This window comes from Wasmannia auropunctata, unplaced genomic scaffold, assembly GCF_000956235.1.
Source record: "Wasmannia auropunctata unplaced genomic scaffold, wasmannia.A_1.0 LD335903.1, whole genome shotgun sequence".
Classification (NCBI taxonomy): domain Eukaryota; kingdom Metazoa; phylum Arthropoda; class Insecta; order Hymenoptera; family Formicidae; genus Wasmannia; species Wasmannia auropunctata.
Genome location: NW_012026987.1, coordinates 625,936 through 647,807, shown reverse-complemented (window position 1 = coordinate 647,807; position 21,872 = coordinate 625,936). Strand labels below are relative to the sequence as shown.

Sequence of the window (21,872 nt, the reverse complement as noted above, 5' to 3'; positions counted from 1 at the left end):
ATTGATTACGAGTGGAATGAATGGAAGAATTGATCTTCGTGACTCATATATCCCCAGTTATGACATTTTAACGATATGACTCATCCTTCCTGCGTATGATGCTCTACATGGAACTTACAGATTGTGCTATCACGTTTCTGTTTCAGGATTGTCAACCGCGTCGCTCTAGAACTCTTATCACTTGCAGTTTCTCATTCATAATGGACCATGCGCAAAGTACAAGCAAACGTACGAATATGGAGTTTGTGAGGCAGTCATACATTGCCTGTAATATTTTTTCTCAGGTTAGAGATATCTGCAGCATTGATCTGAGAATATTTTACAAGAGAGAAAAATATATATGATTCGCAACACTGACGGTCATATTGATAAATTTTAGGGGGTGTCATGGAAATATCAAAAATTCTGGTTACTATAGACTTTCCAGTGCACAGGTGAAACGGAGAAAATCTCTGAGATGGACTCCCCGCCATCATGTTCGCTAAGCGCTGGGCCTCTCAGTGATCTTGGTAGCAGTGGCCTGGGGGGTTCGATATCCAGCGATTCGGTTAGAGCACATCTTGCGATGGAGGTAGGACGGTCTTCTATTTCTTTCAATTTATCTTTCGATACGTGTATACTTAATCTTTGAAATTGAAAATCTCTTTCAGATGCAGGAGAGCGACATAGAGAGCAAGTCTCTATCGCAAGATTCTTTCGATTATTCGGACGGCATGTGCGGCGAGAATTTCAACACCCTGAAAAAGGGCCCAGGCTGGGGCGATGCGGACGGCAAGCTGGAGGTCGAGGTGGTCGACGTGGCGATCAAGCCGCCGCCAGAATTTCAAGACAGCCCGTCGCCGCCGGACTCGGAGTCCTCCTCGGCGCCGATTCTGAATTACGCGCGACTAATGAGACGCAGGACGCCGCGCTGGATCGACGACTATGCCGAGAACCTGATGCAGTCGATGGTGGAGGAAGCGCTGGCGATCTCTTGCCGAATCTCCTGGCCGGAAGGGAGGATCGCGCCTGTTGCGAATCCGGTTTCAGCGGTGATTCGGTCCCAACAGACCAATCCTAAACGCATGTGGGATCTAATGACGCCGCCAGTATGTCAGGGCGCCGCCACCATCACTATTACCCCGTACAACACGTTGAACCGGCCGAACTCACGCTGCTCGTTGGCCTCCTCGCGACTGTCCAGCTCGCATAATTCCATCAATACCACCGGGCTCGGTCACAAGGCCGACGACAGCAGCTTCATTACATCCGCGATGTCGCACGACGTGTTGACCACAAGTGAAATTAGCGACATGTACAATGTACCCTTTGATTCAGACATTTACACAGTGCCGATCGATGTGGTGCGACCGCTGCACGACCTGCGAACGCCACAGCGGCCTAAACGGCACCGGCATCATCGCAAGAGACGGCGGAACGTTTCCGCGAGTTCGCAGAGCGAACTGGAAGCGCACATCCAACAGGCGCGTCATTATTGTGGCAAATCCCGTGCCATCACGCATGTTATCAAATCGCAGCGTTTGTTGGCCGATGTGTGCTGTAACGAGGGCAATCCCGGTGTCGGCGGCGGCGGCAGTGGCGGTGGCGGTGGTGGCGGTGGCGGCGGCGGCGGCGGTGGTGGCGGCGGCGGCGGTGGTGGTGGTGGTTGTGGTGGTGGTATTAGCGGCAGTGGTAATAGCGGTGGTGCTGGCGGAGGTAGTGGTAGTGGTGGCGGTAAACGGCACAGCGTGCCGGGTACTTCTGGTCGTCATGGTGTCAGACCATCGAACGGACATGCACATAACATTGGCGAACCGATCCACATGACCTTGCACGAGGTGCGACAGTATCTACAGACGTTGTACTCCAGCTCGAGCGATTCTAGCGAGAATAAGATCAAACGAGATAAGGCTCCTCTGCTGGGCCATACACCAGTGCATCTTGCCGCGACGCCTAAGGCCCTCAGTGTAAATAATAATAATAGGTAAGTCTGATAATTTTTTGAATGATGAGATAAGCAGAACGTTTTTTTTTCTTTCGAAAATAATGAGCTTTTATTCTAAACTGTTTTATTTCATTTACTTTTGATGTGCGAGTACGACAACTTGAATTAGTTATCGAAGATAAGAAAAAGTCAGATATTAAAACGTTCTTGGCTACTGTCAAATTGGCTGTAGCAATAATCTAATAATATCTAATGCTGTCTAATAATAGGTATAACAGTAACGCGCACACGGACTCGTCCACGGACACGCCGGTGTCGAATAAGAGCACTAGTAACGGCCTAATGATCCATCATCACAACAACAACAATAACAATCATAACAACAATAATTCTAATAATGTAAAGAAACACAAGAGGAATACGTTTGTCGGCATCAGGCACAAGAAAGCGCGCGACGAGTCGCACAAGGAGAAGAGCGAGTCCGAGCGAGAGAAAATGAAAAAGAGTCAGCGTAATTTCTCGCTGAATCTCAAGCAGACGCTCTGTAACATCTTCCGATTTCGACGACTGGGCTCTCCGGACCACTTTGTGGAGAAGCGGAACAGCATCGTGCAGGGAGAGATCGTTGAGGAAGAAGAGGGTGTCGATTCCGACCAGCACACGAATAACAATAACACCGCTCCGTCTGAGGTAGAGCCGTCCGCGCAGAAGCTGCCGTTCTTCAAGCGCGCTTTGCCACCTCTGCCCAAGAGTAACAGCCAAGTGGGTGTAGAACAAGCGGAGGAGGCCCTTACAGCAATGGCACCCAAGTGCGAGTCCCCGAGCTCGGTACAGCAGCAAGTTCCGCCGCCTATCGTGCGACCAGAAGAGGATACTGCAGAGGACACGAGTATGGATTTTGCAGCCAGTATCGAGAAAGTGAAGGATGTATGTAAATTATATTGTTCTTTTTTTTTTTCATTGACCCTTACGCGAGAAAGAGCTGCAGAGAGTATTCTGTGTGATATTTCTATTTTCTGAAACAGTACGGATGGTATTGGGGACCTATTTCTGGTGAAGCGGCGGAGAAGATATTATCTAACGAACCGGATGGCTCGTTTATCGTGCGAGACAGTAGCGACGATCATTACATTTTTTCCTTATCATTCAGACTCAACAGTTGTGTGCGACACGTAAGGATAGAACATGATCAGGGTGAGTTTTTTTATCACACTGTATACAATATATTTAATAACGTGTATCCACGTGTGCTTTAAATTCTTTCATTTCTTACGGGCACGCAGGTAATTTTAGCTTCGGCAGCTGCACGAAGTTCAAGTCGCACACTATCGTTGACTTTATCGAGAACGCGGTCGAGCATTCGCGCAGCGGTCGCTATCTCTTCTTCCTACACCGGCGGCCAGTTCTGGGCCCGATGCGGGTGCAACTGCTCCATCCGGTGTCGCGCTTCAAGCAGGTACAGAGCCTACAGCACACGTGCAGGTTCGTCATCTTGAAGATGGTGCGCAGGGACTTGATCCCGACCTTACCGCTACCCCGACGGCTCATCGACTATCTCAGTACGCCCCATTATTACAGCGAACAGCTGGCGGCCGAGCAGGACGACCGTGCCGAGTCGCCGGTCAGCTCGTCGACCGGCGAACTGGAGAAGATTTGCTTCACGCCGCAGGGTCTCTCGTGAGGTATAGCCGTGTGACTTTTCCCTCTTCCTCCTTCTCCTCCTCATCCGCTCCGCTCTCTGCGCAAAGAGATATTTGCGCCGAACGTCGCCCGCGGCGTTGACGCAAATTTAATTCGCGGTTTAATTAAATTTTCGCAACATGTAAAAATATACATCGCCGTTTGATTCAGATATTCTGTCGACGTACAAAAATTTAAAAGGTCGCCGAATTAAATTTCCGATCGGACATAATACGGAATTTCATCTGTAATTTAAAAATACGTTATTGATCAATAATTTATTTTACAATTTAATTAATTTTTTGTTTACATATAAAAATTTGTTTTGCTATTTGTTTGAGTTTATGTATGAGAACAAAACTCCATTTTTTAGGGCAAGTAAATAAATATATATACAAAAATTTAACATTTACTGCCGAGTTAAATTTTAATTGGTTAACATAAAGGAATTTAATTAGTAGCTTAATTGTGTGTGAATTATCGTCAATGTGCGGAAATTCAACTGATAATCGAATAAAATTTCGTTTACATGTCGGAATTTAATTTGTGACATGAATTTTTGTTATCGTCGACGACGTGATGTTCGATTAATGATTTTGCGCTTGTGATTTTGACTTCGACGATTTACGGCGTATCGATTCGTAAAGTGAGTATTGTGATTAAACTTGAAAGTAGAGGAATATATAGAGAAATTTTCGTGTGCACCATATATCTAGAGCTGCAAGTTATGGTCGTCTCAAGTTTACCTGATTTGATTGCCGAAGGGAAAGGAATCGATTTTATTTTTGTTTCAAGAGAAAAATCGCGATATACTGTATATCGCAATATTTATTCTATGTACGCTGACACGAAACTTTTTTGAGATAGTTTTCTTTCTTCGAGATAAACGCAATTTTGTGCAGCTTGCATCGCAGCTAAAGTAACACTGTTTGCGGAACAGTCAACGTGGCTGATTGAGGGGAGATTCGCGACGAAATCACTCTTCCTCATATTTTATCAAATAATACTTGACGAGTAATGATGTCACATCTCTGTTGTTAATTTATGCAGTACAATTTTAGAGGCAAAGAGAGAAAGAGGAGACGCGCGCGACCGAGCTGAGTAAAAAAAAAAAAAAACAAATTCTGTAGTCCCTTCTAGTTCAGTTCCTTTTTATCGACTATAACGAATGGCAAGATTACATGTGACATAAACTACGCACAAAATATCCGTTTATACGTACACATATAAGTGCATATATAAATATACACACACGCGTATATATCGAGGGGAGGGAAAGAGAGAGAGAGAGACAGTGACACACGCAGTGGTCAGATGGAAACTTTTTACGTGCCATACTTGCCATTTTCTGTTGAAGATTACGCAAATTATCATTGATATTTCAATAATGTTGAAGATAATATTTAGTGTTCATTTGTTGCAGCCGTGCTTCCCGTTAAACTCGATCATAGATAGAACATCCTTACAATTCAGATTGTCTTTGCATGTTAATTCAAATTGATTTAGATAGATTAATTGCTAGAAGATAAAATAAAATCATAGCAAGATAAAAAGTATGGAATAATGCAAATCACATTTTTGCGAAGTTTTTGCATTTTTCTTTTACGAATCGATTACGCGAAACCATTGAAAGTTATCTCGATTGTAAAAAAAACTCTTACAAATATATAATAATAACCAAAGGAAATATTCTGGCAATATATAAAGGGTAGCTAAAGTCGCAACGCGCAATTCGAATGTTGCATAATTTTTCATTCGTTTAAGTAATCAATTTAAAACTAATTTAGTTGATAGAAGAAAAAGTAGTGAAATATTAGTGACTGGTGCTATGCGACATTATATTCTTCATTTTCATGCGCGATAAGGAATAATCGCGCGTTTATTTTTGTGCTCAAACAAAAAAACTTTGAAAAACAGCGTCGTGCAATAACATTCATCGAAATTAATCGGATTCTAGATGCAATTCTATTGATATTTTTATATTCGTTTAATTTCTCAATTGTTAAGTAAATCATATGTTCAGGATTTATAAAAAAAAAGTGACACAAACTTTCTCCGCAAGCTTTTTCGAAATAGATACTTATTCCGACCAATTTTCATATTTCAATGTTCCCTAGAGCTTAACAACGTGGCATTAGTATTGCTATAGATCTTCCAAAAGCAAACTTCCTGTTGCAATTTGTAGCTGAAAATCGTAAAGATACGTTAATATATCCTCTTTCTCATTCACTGCAGATAATCGAGAAGTGGTTCGTTGATTTGATTTATTACCTCGAGGCACAAGTGAACATGATTACGTTTGTCTAGGAAGTGTGTCGCTTGAAATTCCGTTTTTGTTTTGCGCTTTAGACACAGAGTACGCACACACATATACACACACACACAGACACGCATAACACGGACAAATTTTGTACCCAGTATTCACCAGGTAGATTTTGCAATACGATTACTATTAATATTAATGAGATCGTCCAGAGGGACTGTGCGAGTCCTGCGTGGGGTTTGTAAGGCATGTGCGTATAGTTAATAATGGTACCACAATACCTCACAGTCACAGAGGGAGGTATACGTATATAGAGCAGAATTAGTAAGGTTTTATAACGAGCGTATTTACATCAGCATAAGTTGCACACATCTCACACACACAACACACACATACAAACACGATAAACGTGTGATTTCAACTACAAGGAAATTCTAGTTGTAAGGGAGCGTGAGCGTCTTACGTTATAAGATTATGTTTTAAGGGTCAGTTGCATTAACAGGCTTAATTAATTAATTGTCGCGACAACGGATGATAATTCTAGCTAGTAGCGAATTAAGAGGTAAATTTTCGATTAATTTATGTGTTAATTTATGTTAGTTTTAAGTCTAGTTAAATCTTAACATCGTAATTCGATTGACTTAAATTGATTTAAATTAAATTGGATTTTATTAAGTTTCAATTAATTTTGTTTTAATCTAAGTCAGCTTAATTAATCGAGTTCATTTAATTTAAATCGATTTAAATTAATTCCAAGTTAAAATTTCGCGCTAACGTTAGTGCAATCATCTCTGAGATTTAGTTGTACCTTGATTAATTAATTCTCTGTAAATCATAATCTTAGCCAGCATGTAGATATATAAGAAAGAGTGCGAAAGAGTTTATTTAATTGCAAATATTAATCGATGTTTTCGTTAGCTGCAGTTGATGCAACCGGCTCTAAGAAGATTAATTGTAAGAGAAAACGTAGCGTTCTGCGCCAAGCGGGAGGCCTTCAAGGGCTGCAGCGTGTCGAAAACTAAATGTAATAATCGGACAAGAGAATATTGCCAAGTGCGTGCGAACCGAAGCATGACACTTTCTAAAATAATCAATCGAGATTCTAAAGACGAATAATTTTTAAAACTCGAAAATTTAGCGCAAAATACGGCACGTTCACAGCCCGAGGGAGGCTCGTAAAGGGTAGCTCAAGTCTCCGTCTCCGATTGTCGATTGCGTGATTAGGCGACGGGAAGTGTATGTGTCAAACGTTTTTGTATATTTGTAACATTTTCGTCGTCGTCGCGCGCGAGTACGCGCGGCGCCGTAAGGAGTGATTGCTTTTGAATGTACACTTCTTCTAGCGAAATGTGATATTACTGATAAACGGACGGCCACGATATTAGAAACCCGTCTCGCGACAAGCGAAACACTGCAAACGTTAAAACTGCGAATCGAGCGTTCATATACAGACTGTCCCGGCACTGTTGCGTACTTTGCTCTCTCGATTTCCCGATTAAATCGCAATGAATCTTCAGTGCGTGATATCGGCGTGATATCTTGCAAGTGAAATGAAGCTTCCGATCCTGGTTGTGAAAAAAAAAATGTGGCAGATTCGTTCGGAGGCCCGATCGAGGTTCCGATGTCGATCGGCGTTACTATCGCTTGGCACAGAATGTAAAATACATCCTCTCTCGTATGCCAAAGTATGCAGCTGTACCCAGAGTACAACATCTGTGTATTTTCGTTCGGTGTTAAATACGTAATTTTGCGTATAAAGATTTTTATACGCGACTGTTTATGGATTGTTTTTTTTTTCCTAGGCAGGTATATATTTGCAAAATTTGGCACGGAAATTATTTAGGGTTTATAAGATAAGAAAAGGGATCAAAGAGAATTGAGATTAACCCTAGAAGACTAACTTTTCTTTCCCATAATTTTTTGTAATCATATACTTCTCTGAGACTGCATATATTCGAGAAAAATAGAAAAAAGAATATGCGAAAATTTACTCAATAATTTAATTTCTTAATTCAAATATTAATACAGCTTTAAAATTGAGAGAATCACGTATTTTCGGAAAATATTTGGAAAGTTGAAATCTTCCCGATCTCTAGAAAAGACCAATAACGAACACATGTGTCTCCGAGATGTATACATATATTGATAGTGTCCTAGGGTTAAAAAAAAACATACAAGATGTTGTACTTCGGCTGTACGAAACAGGTACATTAAAACCTTATTATTTACATATAATTGCCAAATGCTAGTCACAAATACTGCATTTTTCAGTTGGATTTCAGTATTGTTTATTAATAAAATACCAATTCACGTGCGAAATCTTGTATTTATTCTTACTGATGTTTTAATCCAAGCAAAAAAAGGGAGAGAGTGAGAAGGAACAAATTGCAAAGGTCTGAGTACGAGGAACAAATAAGTTGACAAAAGCATTGAATAAAAGAAAAAAAAACTAATTTTCGTATTTTTGTTAGATATTTTGAGTTAAATTGACCAAATGCTCTTCCGATTTGCGTATACTTTTGATATTTAAACATGTTATTCATAGACATGATTAAGCATCGATGAAAAATTAAATATTTCTCGATAAAGAGCCGACAAGCATTCGAGAAGCATGAACTTGTCTGATCCTTGAAATCACACCTGCAATTCGATCGCAAAGATCATCTACTGTATACGCGACGAGGTGTACTAATTTATTTCTTCTAGTCTAATTACAGGGTGTTTTGCGTAAAGCAACTCGGAGCCATACCTGCGAGGGGACACTAAACGCGAACTGAAAGAATGTGCTACAGAATTTTTTCAGAAAAAGATTTCGATTCAAAAGGATTTTTCTCTTTCAAATCTCAATCGTTCGGCTACTCGGGACTGGGACGCTTTAAGTGGGACACCCTGCACGTCTTTGTCACCAAGTTCGATTGTTATCAGAGCGGGATGTGCACGATAATCAATCTGCTGCGGACCTCTTAATTTTTGTAAATACGATGCGGCAATACACGTTCCGGAAACTTCTCTATCAGGATCGTGCCGACGATCTCTCGCGATCGGCACTCGCGTAATTCCGTAAATGTAAAAGTAAGATAACTGACCGCGACAGCAATTCAATTTTGTTCCGAGGCAAGATTACCGAGTCTTTTAGAAGTGATTTTCTTTTTCAGTGAAGGAACCACTACTCCGCTTGTTTTTCATATTACACACATCTTTATTTAATTCTGTGTATTTCTCTCCTCGAATATTAAAGCATATTCAAACAGATATTAGTTACTAATGCGTTTTCGCCGATATACATTTACATGCGAATAATGTAACACCATATGCGAATGTGATAATTACTTTAACATCGCCGTAGGGTAATTTGTGGGATCAGTTGATAATTTTAAATACTAAAAAAAAATATATATATATACTTAACGTCAATCACGCACCCGAACACAAGAAACGAATCCTGTCCTTCGTTATCGGTTTGTCACAGTGAAATGGTATATGTAAGCGTATGAGATAATCGCGTATGTATTTGATTACCCATGTTTGTACTGCAATGTTGAAAATAAACATTTTTTGAGATTAACACTTTTGATTCTCATCGATCTCTCGTATCGTCGAAGATCAAAAGTTTCGCCCCCCCCCCCCTTCGTACTGTGTAAAATTCATGACAATACATTACGTGCGCAAATAATTTGTGGGAGGAATTATTTGCACACAAGGGATTCGTTTGCACAGGTAAAAATTTATTTTGTTTCCTACAGGAATGCCAGCGACCGACAAATACAACAATAACCGTTACTCTCGAGAACCGTTTCTCTTTTCCCTCTTTCTTGCAACAGACGGATTTTATCTTAAGGTGGGATACCCAGGGTCTTTCTCACCAGCTTCTGAGCTATCCTCTCGAACTCCCTGCGATCTTCTCTCCACATCTTGGCGGCGTCCACATTGGCGCCGCTCTCGTCGTTTGGTTCAGCCAACATACTTACTACACTCAGCAGTATCTTCTCCACGCTCTGCACTGGACTCCACCTTTCCGCGCTACTTTCGTAACCCATCGGATCGTCGCCAGGTGCGTGCAGTATGCTTATGCAGACTCTTCCATCCGCGTAGACTAAACAGAAAAAAAAAAGATACAATTTTGACAAAAATCTCAGTGTTACTGTGTACAATAATTTCTGATAGCTCAAATACATTTTGTCTTATAGCTTAATAACGATATCTTACTGTTGGGATGAAACATCTCACAGGTAAACTGCATTTTCGGAGGACTCAATGGATAATCCGGGGGAAATATTAATTTCGCTGGAAACACTCCACCTTCGAAGCACGTTCCCTCTGGCCCACTAAAAATTCCATCAAGACTGATATTCAACTTATATTGAAAAATTTATGAAAAAGCTTACGTAAAAATATCGTTTATTCAGCATTGAATATCGAGATTCGAGGTATTTAGGCTGTATGAAAGAAGTGGGATAAGAGCTATATGCGAGACAGCAAAAAAAAACGAGTCAACGTTGGAAATTTTCTGAAAAGGAAAGATCGAGGAAAAACTTACGTGATGAGGGCCTCCCACTCGAAGAAGTTTTCCTCGTTAATCGGGCCAGCGATGATGCCCTCCGGCGGGTTCAAGGTTAGCTCTGCAAGATCGTCATAGTGCAGACATTACTGCCTCGCGGAAAAAGCTCCGGCGTCATTAACGAGCGAGCTTAACTGCTACTGTAGCGTAGGATTAAAAAGACGATTCTCACGTTTGTACTCCGCCATCAGTCGTCTGAGCGCTGAGCCTGCCATCGTTTTTATCATGCAGGTGGACCTGTCAATTGTTGCGAGAGACGTCAAGCCGACGGACGGGGTCTTCTCCCCCGACGAGGTCCCCCGTCAAAACTGACCCCGACGAGCAGCCGCGGCGACGACGAGGATCATCGAGGTCAATTTGTGATTTTGTCGTTCCGATTCGCAATCCAATTCTACTCCGAGAATCCTGAGTTCTTCTCCGAAGCACGTAAATCCAAATCAGCTGTTTTATCCTAACCTAAACCTACCGATCTCACGTCTGGGCTGCTCTCCCCACCACTAAATCACTTACGCATTGTCACGTGACGCGCCGCAAACTGCGTTCCGCAAACGCCAACTCGGAACGTCGACGCCTCGTTATCGTTCCAAAACGCAACTTTTACGGGCGAGTTTCCACGGCTTCGCCGCTCTAGGGATTTCTGAGAGAAAAAACATTCCTGTGCCGACCGTCTCGCGTTTCTATTCGTCCGTCCATCTCGCGGCGACCAACGTCTGGTGCCGTAAAGCCAATGACGAAGCGAGGTTAAATACATCGATTTCCAGAACGACACTCGACGGAACGTCCGCGAGGGGTAGGCGAGAGCTAAAATGATGGCGAGTTTGCAGACTTGTTTGAAGACATCGTGAATTTTACAGTGACAACATTGTTCCAGGAAGGGCTCGTACGTATCGTGCGTTTCGCAAAATGTCCGAGTTGTCTGTACGATAAGCTGCAGCGCGTTAATTCCGCCGTCGCGAGCAGTACGATTACACGCGGTCTCGGATCTCGTCGCGTAATCACGGAATTGTGTGTAGCGAGAGAAGAGTTTTGACACCGCGGAAGAGCGACATTTCGCGTTTTCCAGCTCGACGAAATTGGAAACGCTCGGTCGAAAATCGAAAGATTCCATCGATGCTTCCGCGAAAGTCGCGTCGGTGATAAGCGCTGCAACGACTTAACGGAGTAGCCGCAGCGTGATATCACCGATGACGTTTAACGTTTCAACTTTGAAGGTTACTAATTGTTACAAATCGTTTCAGCGGCTTGACAGGCGTGAACGGCCTGTGTTTGTGCATCCGATTTCTCGGCAACTCTCGAGAAGAAGCTGAGCATGGCTTCGGCGATACTGCAGGTAAGCAGGTTTGCAGCAATGCGTTTGTTGTTCGAAGAAGACGAGGTGCCAACGAGAAATTACTGAGCGCGATGGACGTTCTTTTTACAGAAGGCCATAGATCTCGTGACAAAGGCTACGGAGGAGGATCGCAATAAGAACTACGAGGAGGCCCTCAGGTTATACGAGCATGGTGTCGAATACTTTCTGCACGCAATCAAATGTACGTCCACTGAATTGATATCTAATATTAACGTAAACGCGATGTCGCAAGCTTAATGAATCTTATTTTGTACGAATGCATTCGTATCTGAAGGTGGCATAATTTTCTAATGGATTTCAGATGAGACGCAGGGAGACAAGGTGAAAGAAAGCATAAGAGCAAAATGTATGCAATATTTAGAGAGAGCAGAAAAATTAAAGGAATACTTGAAGAAGAATAAGAAGAAGCCAGTTAAGGCTGGAGCAGACAACGCCAAAAATGAGGATAAGAAGAGTGACAGTGGTGACAGTGATACTGACAGTGACCCTGAAAAGAAGAAATTGCAGAGCAAATTGGAAGGTGTTATAATCAACGAAAACACAAACGTTAGATGGAGCGACGTGATTGGTCTTGACGGAGCTATAGAAGCTTTGAAAGAGGCTGTTATTCTACCTATGCACTTTCCTTACCTCTTTACCGGGAGACGCATACCTTGGAAAGGTATTTTGTTATTCGGGGTAAGTAATTTAGAATATATATTAATTTAATTATATATTTACCTTGACTTAACGCATTCTCAATTTTCGGTCTTTAGCCACCAGGAACCGGTAAATCATATTTGGCGAAAGCGGTGGCGACGGAAGCTAATCAGGCTACCTTCTTTGCTGCATCATCATCAGATTTAGTAAGCAAGTGGCTAGGAGAATCAGAGAAGCTTGTAAAAAATCTGTTCGAATTAGCCAGGCAAAAGGAACGTAGCATTATATTTATCGACGAGATAGATTCGCTCTGTTCGTCGCGTTCCGACAACGAGTCAGAATCCGCAAGGAGGATAAAAACAGAATTTCTAGTTCAGATGCAAGGTACGTTTTCGAAATCAATAACGCGTCTGTCTCGCGCACGGCTTTTGCCAAAACGAATGTGAATCTAGTTAAATTAATGTCTTCACTTGCGTGTGTTCAACAGGTGTAGGGAACAATAACGAGAATATCCTTGTGCTGGGAGCCACGAACATACCTTGGGTTCTGGATTCTGCGATTAGACGAAGATTCGAAAAGAGAATTTACATTCCGTTGCCCGAGAAACAGGCGCGTGCCGCTATGTTCAAGCTCCACCTGGGTAATACGTCGCATTGCGTGACGGAGGAAGATTTTAAGAAATTGGCGGCTTCTACCGACGGTTACTCGGGAGCTGATATAAGCATCATTGTACGGGACGCCCTGATGCAGCCGATCCGACAGGTGCAAACTGCTACGCACTTCAAGCGCGTTAAAGGACCGTCGCCGAGGGATCCTTCCGTCATCGTTGACGATCTACTCACTCCATGCTCTCCCGGTGATCCGGCTGCCATAGAAATGAATTGGATGGAAGTGGATGGCGAAAAATTGTTTGAGCCATCAGTTACCATGGTAAGGTTTACAAGCAACACTTGTTCCTCTTATCTCATTTTATATGTTTGTACACATTGAGTGTACATAAGAAGAATTTTGTTATCTATGATATGTATTTTCATTTTATAGAAAGATATGTTGAAATCGCTAGCAACAACCCGTCCTACAGTGAACGAAGAAGATTTGGCGAAGCTAGAGAAATTTAAGGAAGATTTTGGTCAAGAAGGTTGAGAGATTATCGATTTCTCTCACAACCAGAGTAAACAGATTTATAATTTAACAAATATTTTTAGTTATACATGCTTGCCTTATTCCTCTTACGATAACACGCTTGATAATATCTGTATAAATATGTTATATTTGGAAACGAGCTTTTTTTCCCTCGTCTCCTTATTTAGATCTCTTCTCTTTTTTTTTAAGCGCAACAGCGGATGCAACCTCAAGCTTACCGCTTATTTACTTAGTGAAAATGATATATAACTTATGAAATAAACCATATATTTTGAGATAAAAAATTCTTAGACTTTTATCAAGCAGTCAGACAAAAGGTAGATAATTTTTTATCGTAAAGTAGGAAAAGTGTTGGTGATACATTTACGAGGTATATGGCAAACTCTGTGTTTAATGCATCACTATGTAATCACTATTGATAAGTACCTAACAAATTAATTGTAAATCATAGATTTTATATAGTTACTTCCTAATAACCTTTGATCATAGTTTTAAAACACTCTCGTGTATACTGTTGGCCGATTTTCTCGATTCAATTGAGCTTGACGTGGAATCATTCACGGAGTCGGAATCGAATCGCGCGGTCAATTTTATGAAAGAAAAATTGGCTAACTGAAATCGACGGAGTAACGAGTGTTATGTAACATACTACATACATATTACTGATATTCAGAATACTGTTTTCATGTAAATTGTTTTTATTGTTAACTAAATAAATAACAAGCTGTATACTGATATATACACACCAGTATTGAAAAATAGTCAAAAAATTGCGACAGCTTTAGGGAGGACAGTGCCTTAAAAATTCTGAATCCATGTAAACGACCGTTATGGTGATGTCGTCGCGAAATATCCGCACCACTTCGCTCGGCAGAGTCAACAACTGCGACAATTTGGCGTGATCTATCCCGTATTCCGTGCCGCCCAGAGCGTTCCTCAGTAAATGCGTCGCCGCGTTGCTGTCGAGGGGCTTCTTCTTCAGGCCCTCCTTGCGTTGCAGCAACATCTCATTTATGTCGGACAATTTCATATTTTTACGGGGTAATCTCAATGGATTGAGCGTAACCTTGCCGCTCATGTGCTCACCCACCAAGCGCACAGCTTGCAACGGTGAAATCAGGTCCCACAGTCCGTCACTGGCCAATATGAGAAATTTGTCCCTCGGCGTTAGCCTGTGATACCTGACCTCCGGATTGGCCGTCAGATAGGGCGGCGTATGATAATTCGGAGGTATCGCCGACTCGCCGAGGAACGGCACCACGACTTTCTTCATAACGTTCTTAGTCCATTTGTAGCGAAAATCACCTAACGAGCGGAGCGGCGCCAATTGTCCGAGCAGCCTTTCCATTTTAATTACAGTCGATCTCTCGTTTGACGGATGCTCCGACAAGATTCTCTCCACTTCCGTGCGATTGTCGACGTTATGCTCCACCGTCATCATTTTAGCCGACCATCCATCGTTTTCTAAATGGAGCCAATATAAGACTTATATACTTCGTTCATATTTTTAATTAATATCGGATAAAACAGTAAGATAATGAAAAAAAAAACAACGAACCCGAGAGTACTCCTAAGACGGCTTTACAATCACCAACACCAGCGACATGTAGATGAGGACCGTCTATGTGCGCCACAACAGCTACCGTACCCGACATTGCGACAGCAAGAGTCCTTGCGGCATCTTTCTTATTTAACTGCAACAAAGCTTCGTTCGATAGGTCGTTGTCTAATCTAAGAAACGCATTTTCCAAAGCCTTTTCCATTTGAAATTCCTTTTTAGTATCCAATTGCATCAAGTCTCTTACGAAACTCAAGAAGCTCGCTTGATAAAGATCTCTGATCTCGGCTACAAAGTCCACTTTATCGTTGAAGGTCTCGAGTAAGTTTAATTTTTTGTCCGTACCAATAGAATTCAAGTATTGCTCCAGCAATTTTGGTGGTAAGAGACATGCCGATATATAATGAAACAGCCTTTTGGATACCACTTGGGCGCAGGCGCCGCCACCGTGACCATCAAAAACTCCCAATAACACACCTACAAATAGATAAGAAGTTGGAAACCTAACTGGGAACAGCAATGAGTTCAAAGAGACATAAAATTAAGAAATCCTGTCAACACCAGGTAACACGTAACTATGTAATTATGTTTTACTGCCAACTGTGGATGATAAAGCTAATGATTTCAGAGGAAAATTACTACTACAATTTTGTTTTTTATGGCACACCTTTAGTTAGCAAACATTGAGCCTCGGATCTCGTATCTTCTATAGGATTATTTGACGCCAATTGATTAGAGTCGTAGTATTTTATGGAGCCCGAGCTGGAAAATTCTTTGGTATACTCATTGGCCTGTAGAACGTTTGTGACCTGTAACGAGATAATGATAGTAAATATGACGCATGCATGGGGAAGGAACGAGATAACTAACGGATTTAAATGTACCTCCTGCGGCGTAAGCCGCGGCAGTGCCATGTACAATCGACGGAAGCTCTTGTTGCCGCAAGACTCGCTCGTTCTCGCGTGCACATGTCGGAAACCTTTAACCAAGTCATAGCTGATTTTTTGCAAGACCATCCTATCCCTCGAATATCACCGCCGCCGCCGCTTCTCGGCACCGTTCCTCGTGCTAATATTCTTCCTCTCCTCCGCTTTTCCAGCACATCTTCGACCACTTGTAGGGTTAAAAGACACTCGAAGTAAATGCACGCAGCAGCGACGTTGACTTGAATGACGTGCGAAAACTCCGTGTTCCCTCGTATACCGCGATTTACGTAATGTACAAATACGATTCTCTTTGCTACGGAATCAGTCGACGTGCTTAAAACTCGTAAGATAAAATAACACTTTCGGACGTTACGCGTTGTTAAATTGTCGTTTTGCTGTATCGCGTAACATGGACAAAATCTACGTAAACACGTGTCTCCGATTCTCCCGGAGCACCTAACGCTACAAGACGTTACACGAGAATGGCAAGAATGGACTCGCGATCACGCGCGAATCCAGAACCCTCGCTCACATCGTGCATAAACAAGAGAAGGAGGGGGGGGGGAGCAAACACACCACACCACGGCATGTCATTGGGAACTCATGTTGACGGAGATGTGACAGCGGAGGCGCATTGGAAATTATGCCTTGTGTCCACGATACTAGAAATTTGGTCCAAATTCTCGAATCGAGAACTGTGCAGCCAATCAACTTGCAGCTTACACGAAAGAAGCAGCAATTCTATTGGCTATACAGTTCTCGAGAACTTGGACTGATTTCTCTAGTATCTCTAGTATCGCCAGCAATATTCCCTAGCGATTTCGGTCGCCGTGCGGTTGCCGTGACTGCGACTACGATCGTCGGCGTTTAAAATTCAAAACTCAACGTAATGCCAAACGGCTCTCCGCGTGCGTTGGTTCGATGACGAGCGTTTGTTCGTTGACTCGCGTTCGGATTTTGACACGGTTCCTATCTACGCTTTCGCGACGAGAGGGACACTCGTTCCCCACGGCCGAGCGAGCTTCAGCGGTGGTACTACGTTGAGTTATTCGAGGGACAGACGGAACGCCCCAAAAATTTTCGAGGCAGTGACAGACCGACGCGGCCGACGATGTCACGATGTAAGAACAACGTAAGCGACGTCTGCTCCTTTGCTCTCTGAAATTTCCGCTCCCAGAGCTATGTTACTGTGAGGATCGTAAAACGCGTTGGTAAAACTTGAACGATCGTAGCTTTGCTAACGATGGTTTTCAACAAGAAGGATCTGATGGGCGGCAAGGCGTTCTCGCCGAGCAGAACCGTGAAAACGGGGATCAGGAGGCGGCTGCCGGCCGGCGGCGGATCGGCCAAGCCGGGCACGAGCAGCGGTTCCACGATGAAGACCGAGGACACCTCCGAGATATCGATCAAGGTGATCGTGAGAGTTCGTCCGCACAACGAGCGTGAGCTGCAGGACAACAGCAGGAAGATCATCGAGGTTGTGGACGACAGGATGTTGATCTTCGATCCGAAGGAGGATGCGACGCCCTTCTTCTTCCACAACGTGGCGCAAAAGGGTAGGGACATGCTGAAGAAGCAGAACAAGCAGCTGCAGTTCATCTTCGACCAAGTCTTCGACTCGATATCCACCAATATCGACGTATTCGAGGGGAGCACCAAGAGCCTGATCAACAGCCTTCTGGACGGCTACAATTGCTCTGTGTTCGCCTACGGTGCCACCGGCGCCGGTAAGACTCACACTATGCTGGGTAACAGGGACGACCCTGGTATCACGTACCGCACCGTGGCGCAGCTCTTCTCCGAGATCGAGAAACAGAGCAAACATCGCGAGTTCAACTTGGGCGTGTCCTACCTGGAGATATACAACGAGAATGTGCAGGATTTGTTGCACAAGTCGTGCCAATTGCATCTGCGGGAGGACGGTAGATGCGGGGTCGTGGTCGCCGGATTAGAGCCGACTGCTATCCAGAACGCCGAGGAGCTGCTGTCGCTGTTGGCGGAGGGTAATAAGAATCGCACTCAACATCCGACGGACGCGAACAAGGAGAGCAGCAGAAGTCACGCGGTTTTCCAGGTGTACATCAAGATAATCAACAAGCTGGACAGTCAGGTGCAACGAGTCAAGCTGTCTATGATCGACTTGGCAGGATCCGAGAGAGCCTCGGCCACCGGATGCAAAGGTGTGAGATTTAAGGAGGGCGCCAATATCAATAAATCTCTCTTGGCTCTTGGGAATTGCATAAATAATTTAGCAGACGGTATAAAATATATTCCATACAGAGATTCGAAACTCACGAGGCTATTGAAAGATTCGCTCGGCGGTAATTGCCACACCGTTATGATAGCTAATATCGCCCCTTGTAATGTCACTTATGAAGATACATATAATACTTTAAGATACGCGAATCGGGCGAAGAAGATCAAGTCGTACGCCAAGAAGAATGTATCCTGCGAGATGCACGTTGCCGGCTACATCAAGATAGTGGAGGAGCAGAAGAAGGAAATTGACGTTTTGAAAGCGAAATTGGCCGCCTTCGAGAATGGAACGGTGCAACCGGTCGTCGAGAATAAGCCAAGCGCTGTCATGCTGGACACGTACAACAAGCTGGTAAAATTACACGAGAGGAAGAAGAGTTTGATGGAGAAAATGCTGGCTCTGGAGAGCTCCTACAAGATCCTGGCGTGCAGGATACTCTACAAGAAGGACGCCGATGAGAGACTGCACAATCTAACGACGGCTGGCGACGCGTTGTCACTGGAGGAACAAAACGCCAGCGGGAAGTCGCGCATTAACAAGTCTTTACATTATTTCGAGCGGCAGAGAGAGTCCTTTAAGGCGCAAATGCAAGCGACATGGCAGGAATTGTGTTCGGTCGAGACCGAGATACAGGAGATGAAAACTAAGTCTCTCGATGAGAATCTGCAGAATAAACTGTCTCTGGAGATTTTCAAGATTGAGAAATGCTGGATCACTAGTATGCAACAGCACATGAAGAAGCTCAGTAGTCTCCTGCAGTGCGAGAGGCAGTCGATCAACACGATAACGAAAAGCATGAGTAATACGCTGCAAAATTACTACAATATGGTGAAAGGCTACGGTACGATGACCGATAAGATGCAACTAGAGTTTAAGGAGTTAATAAAATTACTCGAGGGTATAAGAAATATCAAATGGTCGGATTCGGACGAGATAAGCAAAGTGGACGATTTCAGTATGTTTACGTGTTTGAGCACGGTCGGAATGGATCCGTTGAATAATGTGATGCCAGTGACACCAGAGATGGACGATGAGGAGCACGATGTCTGCAATATGAATGTGAACTCCACTTTCAGCACAGAAAATAATATCGACAGCAACATCTCCAATCTGAACGACGAGGGTAATAGTCACGAAAATGGTAAATTTATTCTGAAAGACGAATCTGTGCAAGAAACTCCGCGGGAAAAGATTGTTGCGAACAGCATAATCAGGAAGCGTGTATTAAATGACAAAAACAGTGAAAACAGCAGTACACCGTCCAAGCAGACGAAAAAACTGACAACGAATAACAAGGTACAGAGTACTGGTCGCGTGGACAAGGAGAACAAGCAGAGGCCTATACAAATGAGTGCAAAAAGTATCTCCATTTTAAATAAATTAAAGAGCGATGCAACCAATATTTCATCTCTTTCCCGGCACAATAATTCCGAGGAAAAAACAGACATGGCGTTTAAGGCGGTGCGTAATAAGGAGAGGCGCGGCCTTATGACGACCCATCCATATCAAAAGCCAAACATTGGGAAAAAGTAAGTAATCAGAGAATATTTAATATAATATAAATCCTTTATGAAAGCCATTTTATGAAGAATATTATACATGAATATTATCTCTGTACATATAAAATATTTCCTCCTTTTCTAATTATAGACCCGCTCCAGCTCTACCATCTACTAGAGTTCCATGGTAATATTAGACAAAAATTTGGTACCTGGACGCAAGATTCAAGAGATGGTGGCCTTACAAACATTGCGTTAAGTAATAAGACTTTTAACAAGATTTTTTTTTAAATAGATGCAAGATTTTAAATAATAGATACTATTGACTATATGAAAGAGTAAAGTCAAGTATTCTAATAAAATGACTTCTTTTAATGTTATCTAAGTATGTTTTTTTAGCTTAATGCAAAAAAAGATATATAATTGTGCAAGCAGTATCTCTCTTTCTCTCTCTTTCTCTCTCCCTTTCTCTGTGCATGTTTAGAAAATAAAATGATAAAAATTTATAATTGTAAACTATATCGTCATTCGTGTATTTGTGTATGATGTAATCTCGTAATCTCTTGAAATTTATTCAAGACTGAACGAAACGGCACAGACATAGCAAAATACTGCTCAATAATCGTAACTTGCATTTTGTTTTTGGAAAGTATATTATTTTGTGTAATATTTTATACAAGTACCGTCAAAAAAAAAGAGAAAGAAAGAAAGAGAGAGGGAGAGAGAGAGAAAGAAGGTGCATTTTACTATTAAAATGCTCCGTATACCAAACTTACAATTAAGATTCGCATCACATAAATAAAAATGAAAAAATTACATTAGATTATATATATATTGACAAACCAAGTTTCTGCTGTGTAGAGAATGTCGACTAATTGTATGTAATCTTTAAGGAAAGAATAAATTATTTACGTAAATTTCTAAAGATCGCTCGTACATCGAAAACGATAGATATTGTTCTGTGCACGTAAAAAGTCAAGTGATTATCAATTATTTCTTCTCCAAGTCCTCATTGAGACTTTCCTGGAAGCACCACGTTTATTGTTTATGTTACTATACTTTTATTGTTTTCACTCAGCTATCGTTCAACTTGGAATACTCACGTATTCCTGCAAGGCATGCGACACGTGTTTTGAAACTTCTGGAACTCGCAAGTCTACGGCTGTCTGTCTGCCGCTAACTATCGTCGGCAGGATTGATCTTGAATGATCAAAGAGAGTGGCGAACGATTGCAACAGAAATGCCAAGAACGCCAACGATGCTAACACGCTGATGGGATCAAAGGCGCTAAAATACATATCATTTATCACTGTCGTCGTAAGGGGAAAGAAAGATGTGGCACGATTTATTTCAAGAAGATACTTGCTGGTAATGAGCCGGTGATGAGCCGAATCCACCATAGTAGCTGCGCTGAATCGACTGTTGCCTGCGTATATCCGGAGAATTTGGATAGGGTAGAAATGATATGCTCTTCGACTCCGTCTTGTACGTATCCGATAAGTAACACAGGGGCGGATTACTGCAAGACGGTGCTTCGCTTATAGTCCTTTCCAATCTCGTTCTCTGCATTTCGCATTGAATAATGTCGAACGCACCAAGAAGCAATGTGATCTTCAACATTTTATTCCGTTCCGGCCGAAAATGTTTAAACTTTTTGTTACTTTTTGTATTATCGTGCGCGTTACGGGATACAATTCTCAACGCATTTTAAATACGAGACTATCGATACAACACGCAAAAAGTATCAATCGTTGATAATATTCTTACGCGATATGTCGTTAAAATTTCTCTACCTTATACTCGAAGATATGGTGACTCGATGTACTCGACGAATATATAAATACTGAAAAAAAGATGGTAACGAGCGTATCCTCTGATTCTTCGTACGCTCCAGTTGCTAGCGTTTTATTTAAATTGTAATAAATTCGAGTACTGTTACAAACAGCGCAATTTCGATCTCGTTATGTTGACATTAGTCGTGATAGCTAACGAGCGTAAAATTATACACGGCAAATTGAACTTTCAAATAGGACACCGTTTACGGAAACTATGGAAAATAGATAACGCTAGTTAA

At 42.4% G+C, this 21,872-nt stretch overlaps 6 protein-coding genes across 7 annotated transcripts; 3 read left to right on the top strand and 3 right to left on the bottom strand.

Annotated features, from left to right (window-relative positions):
- The first annotated feature begins 153 nt into the window (after positions 1 to 153).
- On the top strand, positions 154 to 8,307 carry LOC105455271. Its single transcript, XM_011698480.1, has 7 exons — positions 154 to 284; positions 380 to 571; positions 651 to 1,539; positions 1,696 to 1,963; positions 2,194 to 2,851; positions 2,950 to 3,118; positions 3,208 to 8,307. The coding sequence occupies exons 2-7, from the start codon at positions 458 to 460 to the stop codon at positions 3,603 to 3,605; spliced, it is 2,496 nt and encodes an 831-aa protein (XP_011696782.1). The 5' UTR covers positions 154 to 284; positions 380 to 457; the 3' UTR covers positions 3,606 to 8,307.
- Positions 8,308 to 9,571: 1,264 nt separating this feature from the next.
- On the bottom strand, positions 9,572 to 10,940 carry LOC105455270 (ubiquitin-conjugating enzyme E2 G2). Its single transcript, XM_011698479.1, has 4 exons — positions 10,598 to 10,940; positions 10,405 to 10,486; positions 10,074 to 10,192; positions 9,572 to 9,960 (listed from the first exon to the last, which is right to left on the bottom strand). Exons 1-4 carry the CDS (start codon positions 10,650 to 10,652, stop codon positions 9,701 to 9,703), a joined length of 516 nt encoding a protein of 171 aa, XP_011696781.1. The 5' UTR covers positions 10,653 to 10,940; the 3' UTR covers positions 9,572 to 9,700.
- A 240-nt stretch (positions 10,941 to 11,180) lies between these two features.
- On the top strand, positions 11,181 to 14,297 carry LOC105455268 (vacuolar protein sorting-associated protein 4B). Of its 2 annotated transcripts, none has more exons than XM_011698475.1 (7): positions 11,181 to 11,305; positions 11,664 to 11,755; positions 11,846 to 11,957; positions 12,078 to 12,454; positions 12,532 to 12,799; positions 12,903 to 13,345; positions 13,457 to 14,297. In XM_011698475.1, exons 2-7 carry the CDS (start codon positions 11,735 to 11,737, stop codon positions 13,556 to 13,558), a joined length of 1,323 nt encoding a protein of 440 aa, XP_011696777.1. In that variant the 5' UTR covers positions 11,181 to 11,305; positions 11,664 to 11,734; the 3' UTR covers positions 13,559 to 14,297. The 2 variants fall into 2 exon arrangements, with proteins under 2 accessions (XP_011696777.1, XP_011696778.1); XM_011698476.1 differs by lacking the exon at positions 11,181 to 11,305 and adding an exon at positions 11,312 to 11,561.
- On the bottom strand, positions 14,239 to 16,601 carry LOC105455269 (pyruvate dehydrogenase [acetyl-transferring]-phosphatase 1, mitochondrial). The gene is made up of 4 exons (XM_011698478.1): positions 16,001 to 16,601; positions 15,784 to 15,925; positions 15,117 to 15,593; positions 14,239 to 15,022 (listed from the first exon to the last, which is right to left on the bottom strand). Exons 1-4 carry the CDS (start codon positions 16,130 to 16,132, stop codon positions 14,340 to 14,342), a joined length of 1,434 nt encoding a protein of 477 aa, XP_011696780.1. The 5' UTR covers positions 16,133 to 16,601; the 3' UTR covers positions 14,239 to 14,339.
- A 345-nt stretch (positions 16,602 to 16,946) lies between these two features.
- On the top strand, positions 16,947 to 20,719 carry LOC105455265 (kinesin-like protein KIF18A). Its single transcript, XM_011698473.1, has 2 exons — positions 16,947 to 19,828; positions 19,950 to 20,719. The coding sequence occupies exons 1-2, from the start codon at positions 17,286 to 17,288 to the stop codon at positions 19,987 to 19,989; spliced, it is 2,583 nt and encodes an 860-aa protein (XP_011696775.1). The 5' UTR covers positions 16,947 to 17,285; the 3' UTR covers positions 19,990 to 20,719.
- On the bottom strand, positions 20,604 to 21,845 carry LOC105455267. The gene is made up of 3 exons (XM_011698474.1): positions 21,165 to 21,845; positions 20,902 to 21,085; positions 20,604 to 20,821 (listed from the first exon to the last, which is right to left on the bottom strand). The coding sequence occupies exons 1-3, from the start codon at positions 21,416 to 21,418 to the stop codon at positions 20,789 to 20,791; spliced, it is 471 nt and encodes a 156-aa protein (XP_011696776.1). The 5' UTR covers positions 21,419 to 21,845; the 3' UTR covers positions 20,604 to 20,788.
- Between the last annotated feature and the right edge of the window lie 27 nt (positions 21,846 to 21,872).

Bases quoted from the DNA above. Each gene is read 5' to 3' on its own strand.
- LOC105455271 (XM_011698480.1), top strand. From the start codon at position 458: ATGGACTCCCCGCCATCATGTTCGCTAAGCGCTGGGCCTCTCAGTGAT. The intron at 572-650 runs GTAGGACGGTCT...AATCTCTTTCAG, and splicing joins GAGCACATCTTGCGATGGAG to ATGCAGGAGAGCGACATAGA. The intron at 2,852-2,949 runs GTATGTAAATTA...TTTCTGAAACAG, and splicing joins GTATCGAGAAAGTGAAGGAT to TACGGATGGTATTGGGGACC.
- LOC105455270 (XM_011698479.1), bottom strand. From the start codon at position 10,652: ATGATAAAAACGATGGCAGGCTCAGCGCTCAGACGACTGATGGCGGAG. The intron at 10,487-10,597 runs GTGAGAATCGTC...ACGATCTTGCAG, and splicing joins ACTGATGGCGGAGTACAAAC to AGCTAACCTTGAACCCGCCG. The intron at 10,193-10,404 runs GTAAGTTTTTCC...TGGAATTTTTAG, and splicing joins GAGTGGGAGGCCCTCATCAC to TGGGCCAGAGGGAACGTGCT.
- LOC105455268 (XM_011698475.1), top strand. From the start codon at position 11,735: ATGGCTTCGGCGATACTGCAG. The intron at 11,756-11,845 runs GTAAGCAGGTTT...TTCTTTTTACAG, and splicing joins TGGCTTCGGCGATACTGCAG to AAGGCCATAGATCTCGTGAC. The intron at 12,455-12,531 runs GTAAGTAATTTA...TTCGGTCTTTAG, and splicing joins AAGGTATTTTGTTATTCGGG to CCACCAGGAACCGGTAAATC.
- LOC105455269 (XM_011698478.1), bottom strand. From the start codon at position 16,132: ATGGTCTTGCAAAAAATCAGCTATGACTTGGTTAAAGGTTTCCGACAT. The intron at 15,926-16,000 runs GTACATTTAAAT...ATCTCGTTACAG, and splicing joins CGCGGCTTACGCCGCAGGAG to GTCACAAACGTTCTACAGGC. The intron at 15,594-15,783 runs GTGTGCCATAAA...ATCTATTTGTAG, and splicing joins TCAATGTTTGCTAACTAAAG to GTGTGTTATTGGGAGTTTTT.
- LOC105455265 (XM_011698473.1), top strand. From the start codon at position 17,286: ATGGTTTTCAACAAGAAGGATCTGATGGGCGGCAAGGCGTTCTCGCCG. The intron at 19,829-19,949 runs GTAAGTAATCAG...TTCTAATTATAG, and splicing joins AAGCCAAACATTGGGAAAAA to ACCCGCTCCAGCTCTACCAT.
- LOC105455267 (XM_011698474.1), bottom strand. From the start codon at position 21,418: ATGTTGAAGATCACATTGCTTCTTGGTGCGTTCGACATTATTCAATGC. The intron at 21,086-21,164 runs GCAAGTATCTTC...TATGTATTTTAG, and splicing joins TCATCACCGGCTCATTACCA to CGCCTTTGATCCCATCAGCG. The intron at 20,822-20,901 runs GTGAGTATTCCA...TGGTGCTTCCAG, and splicing joins CGCATGCCTTGCAGGAATAC to GAAAGTCTCAATGAGGACTT.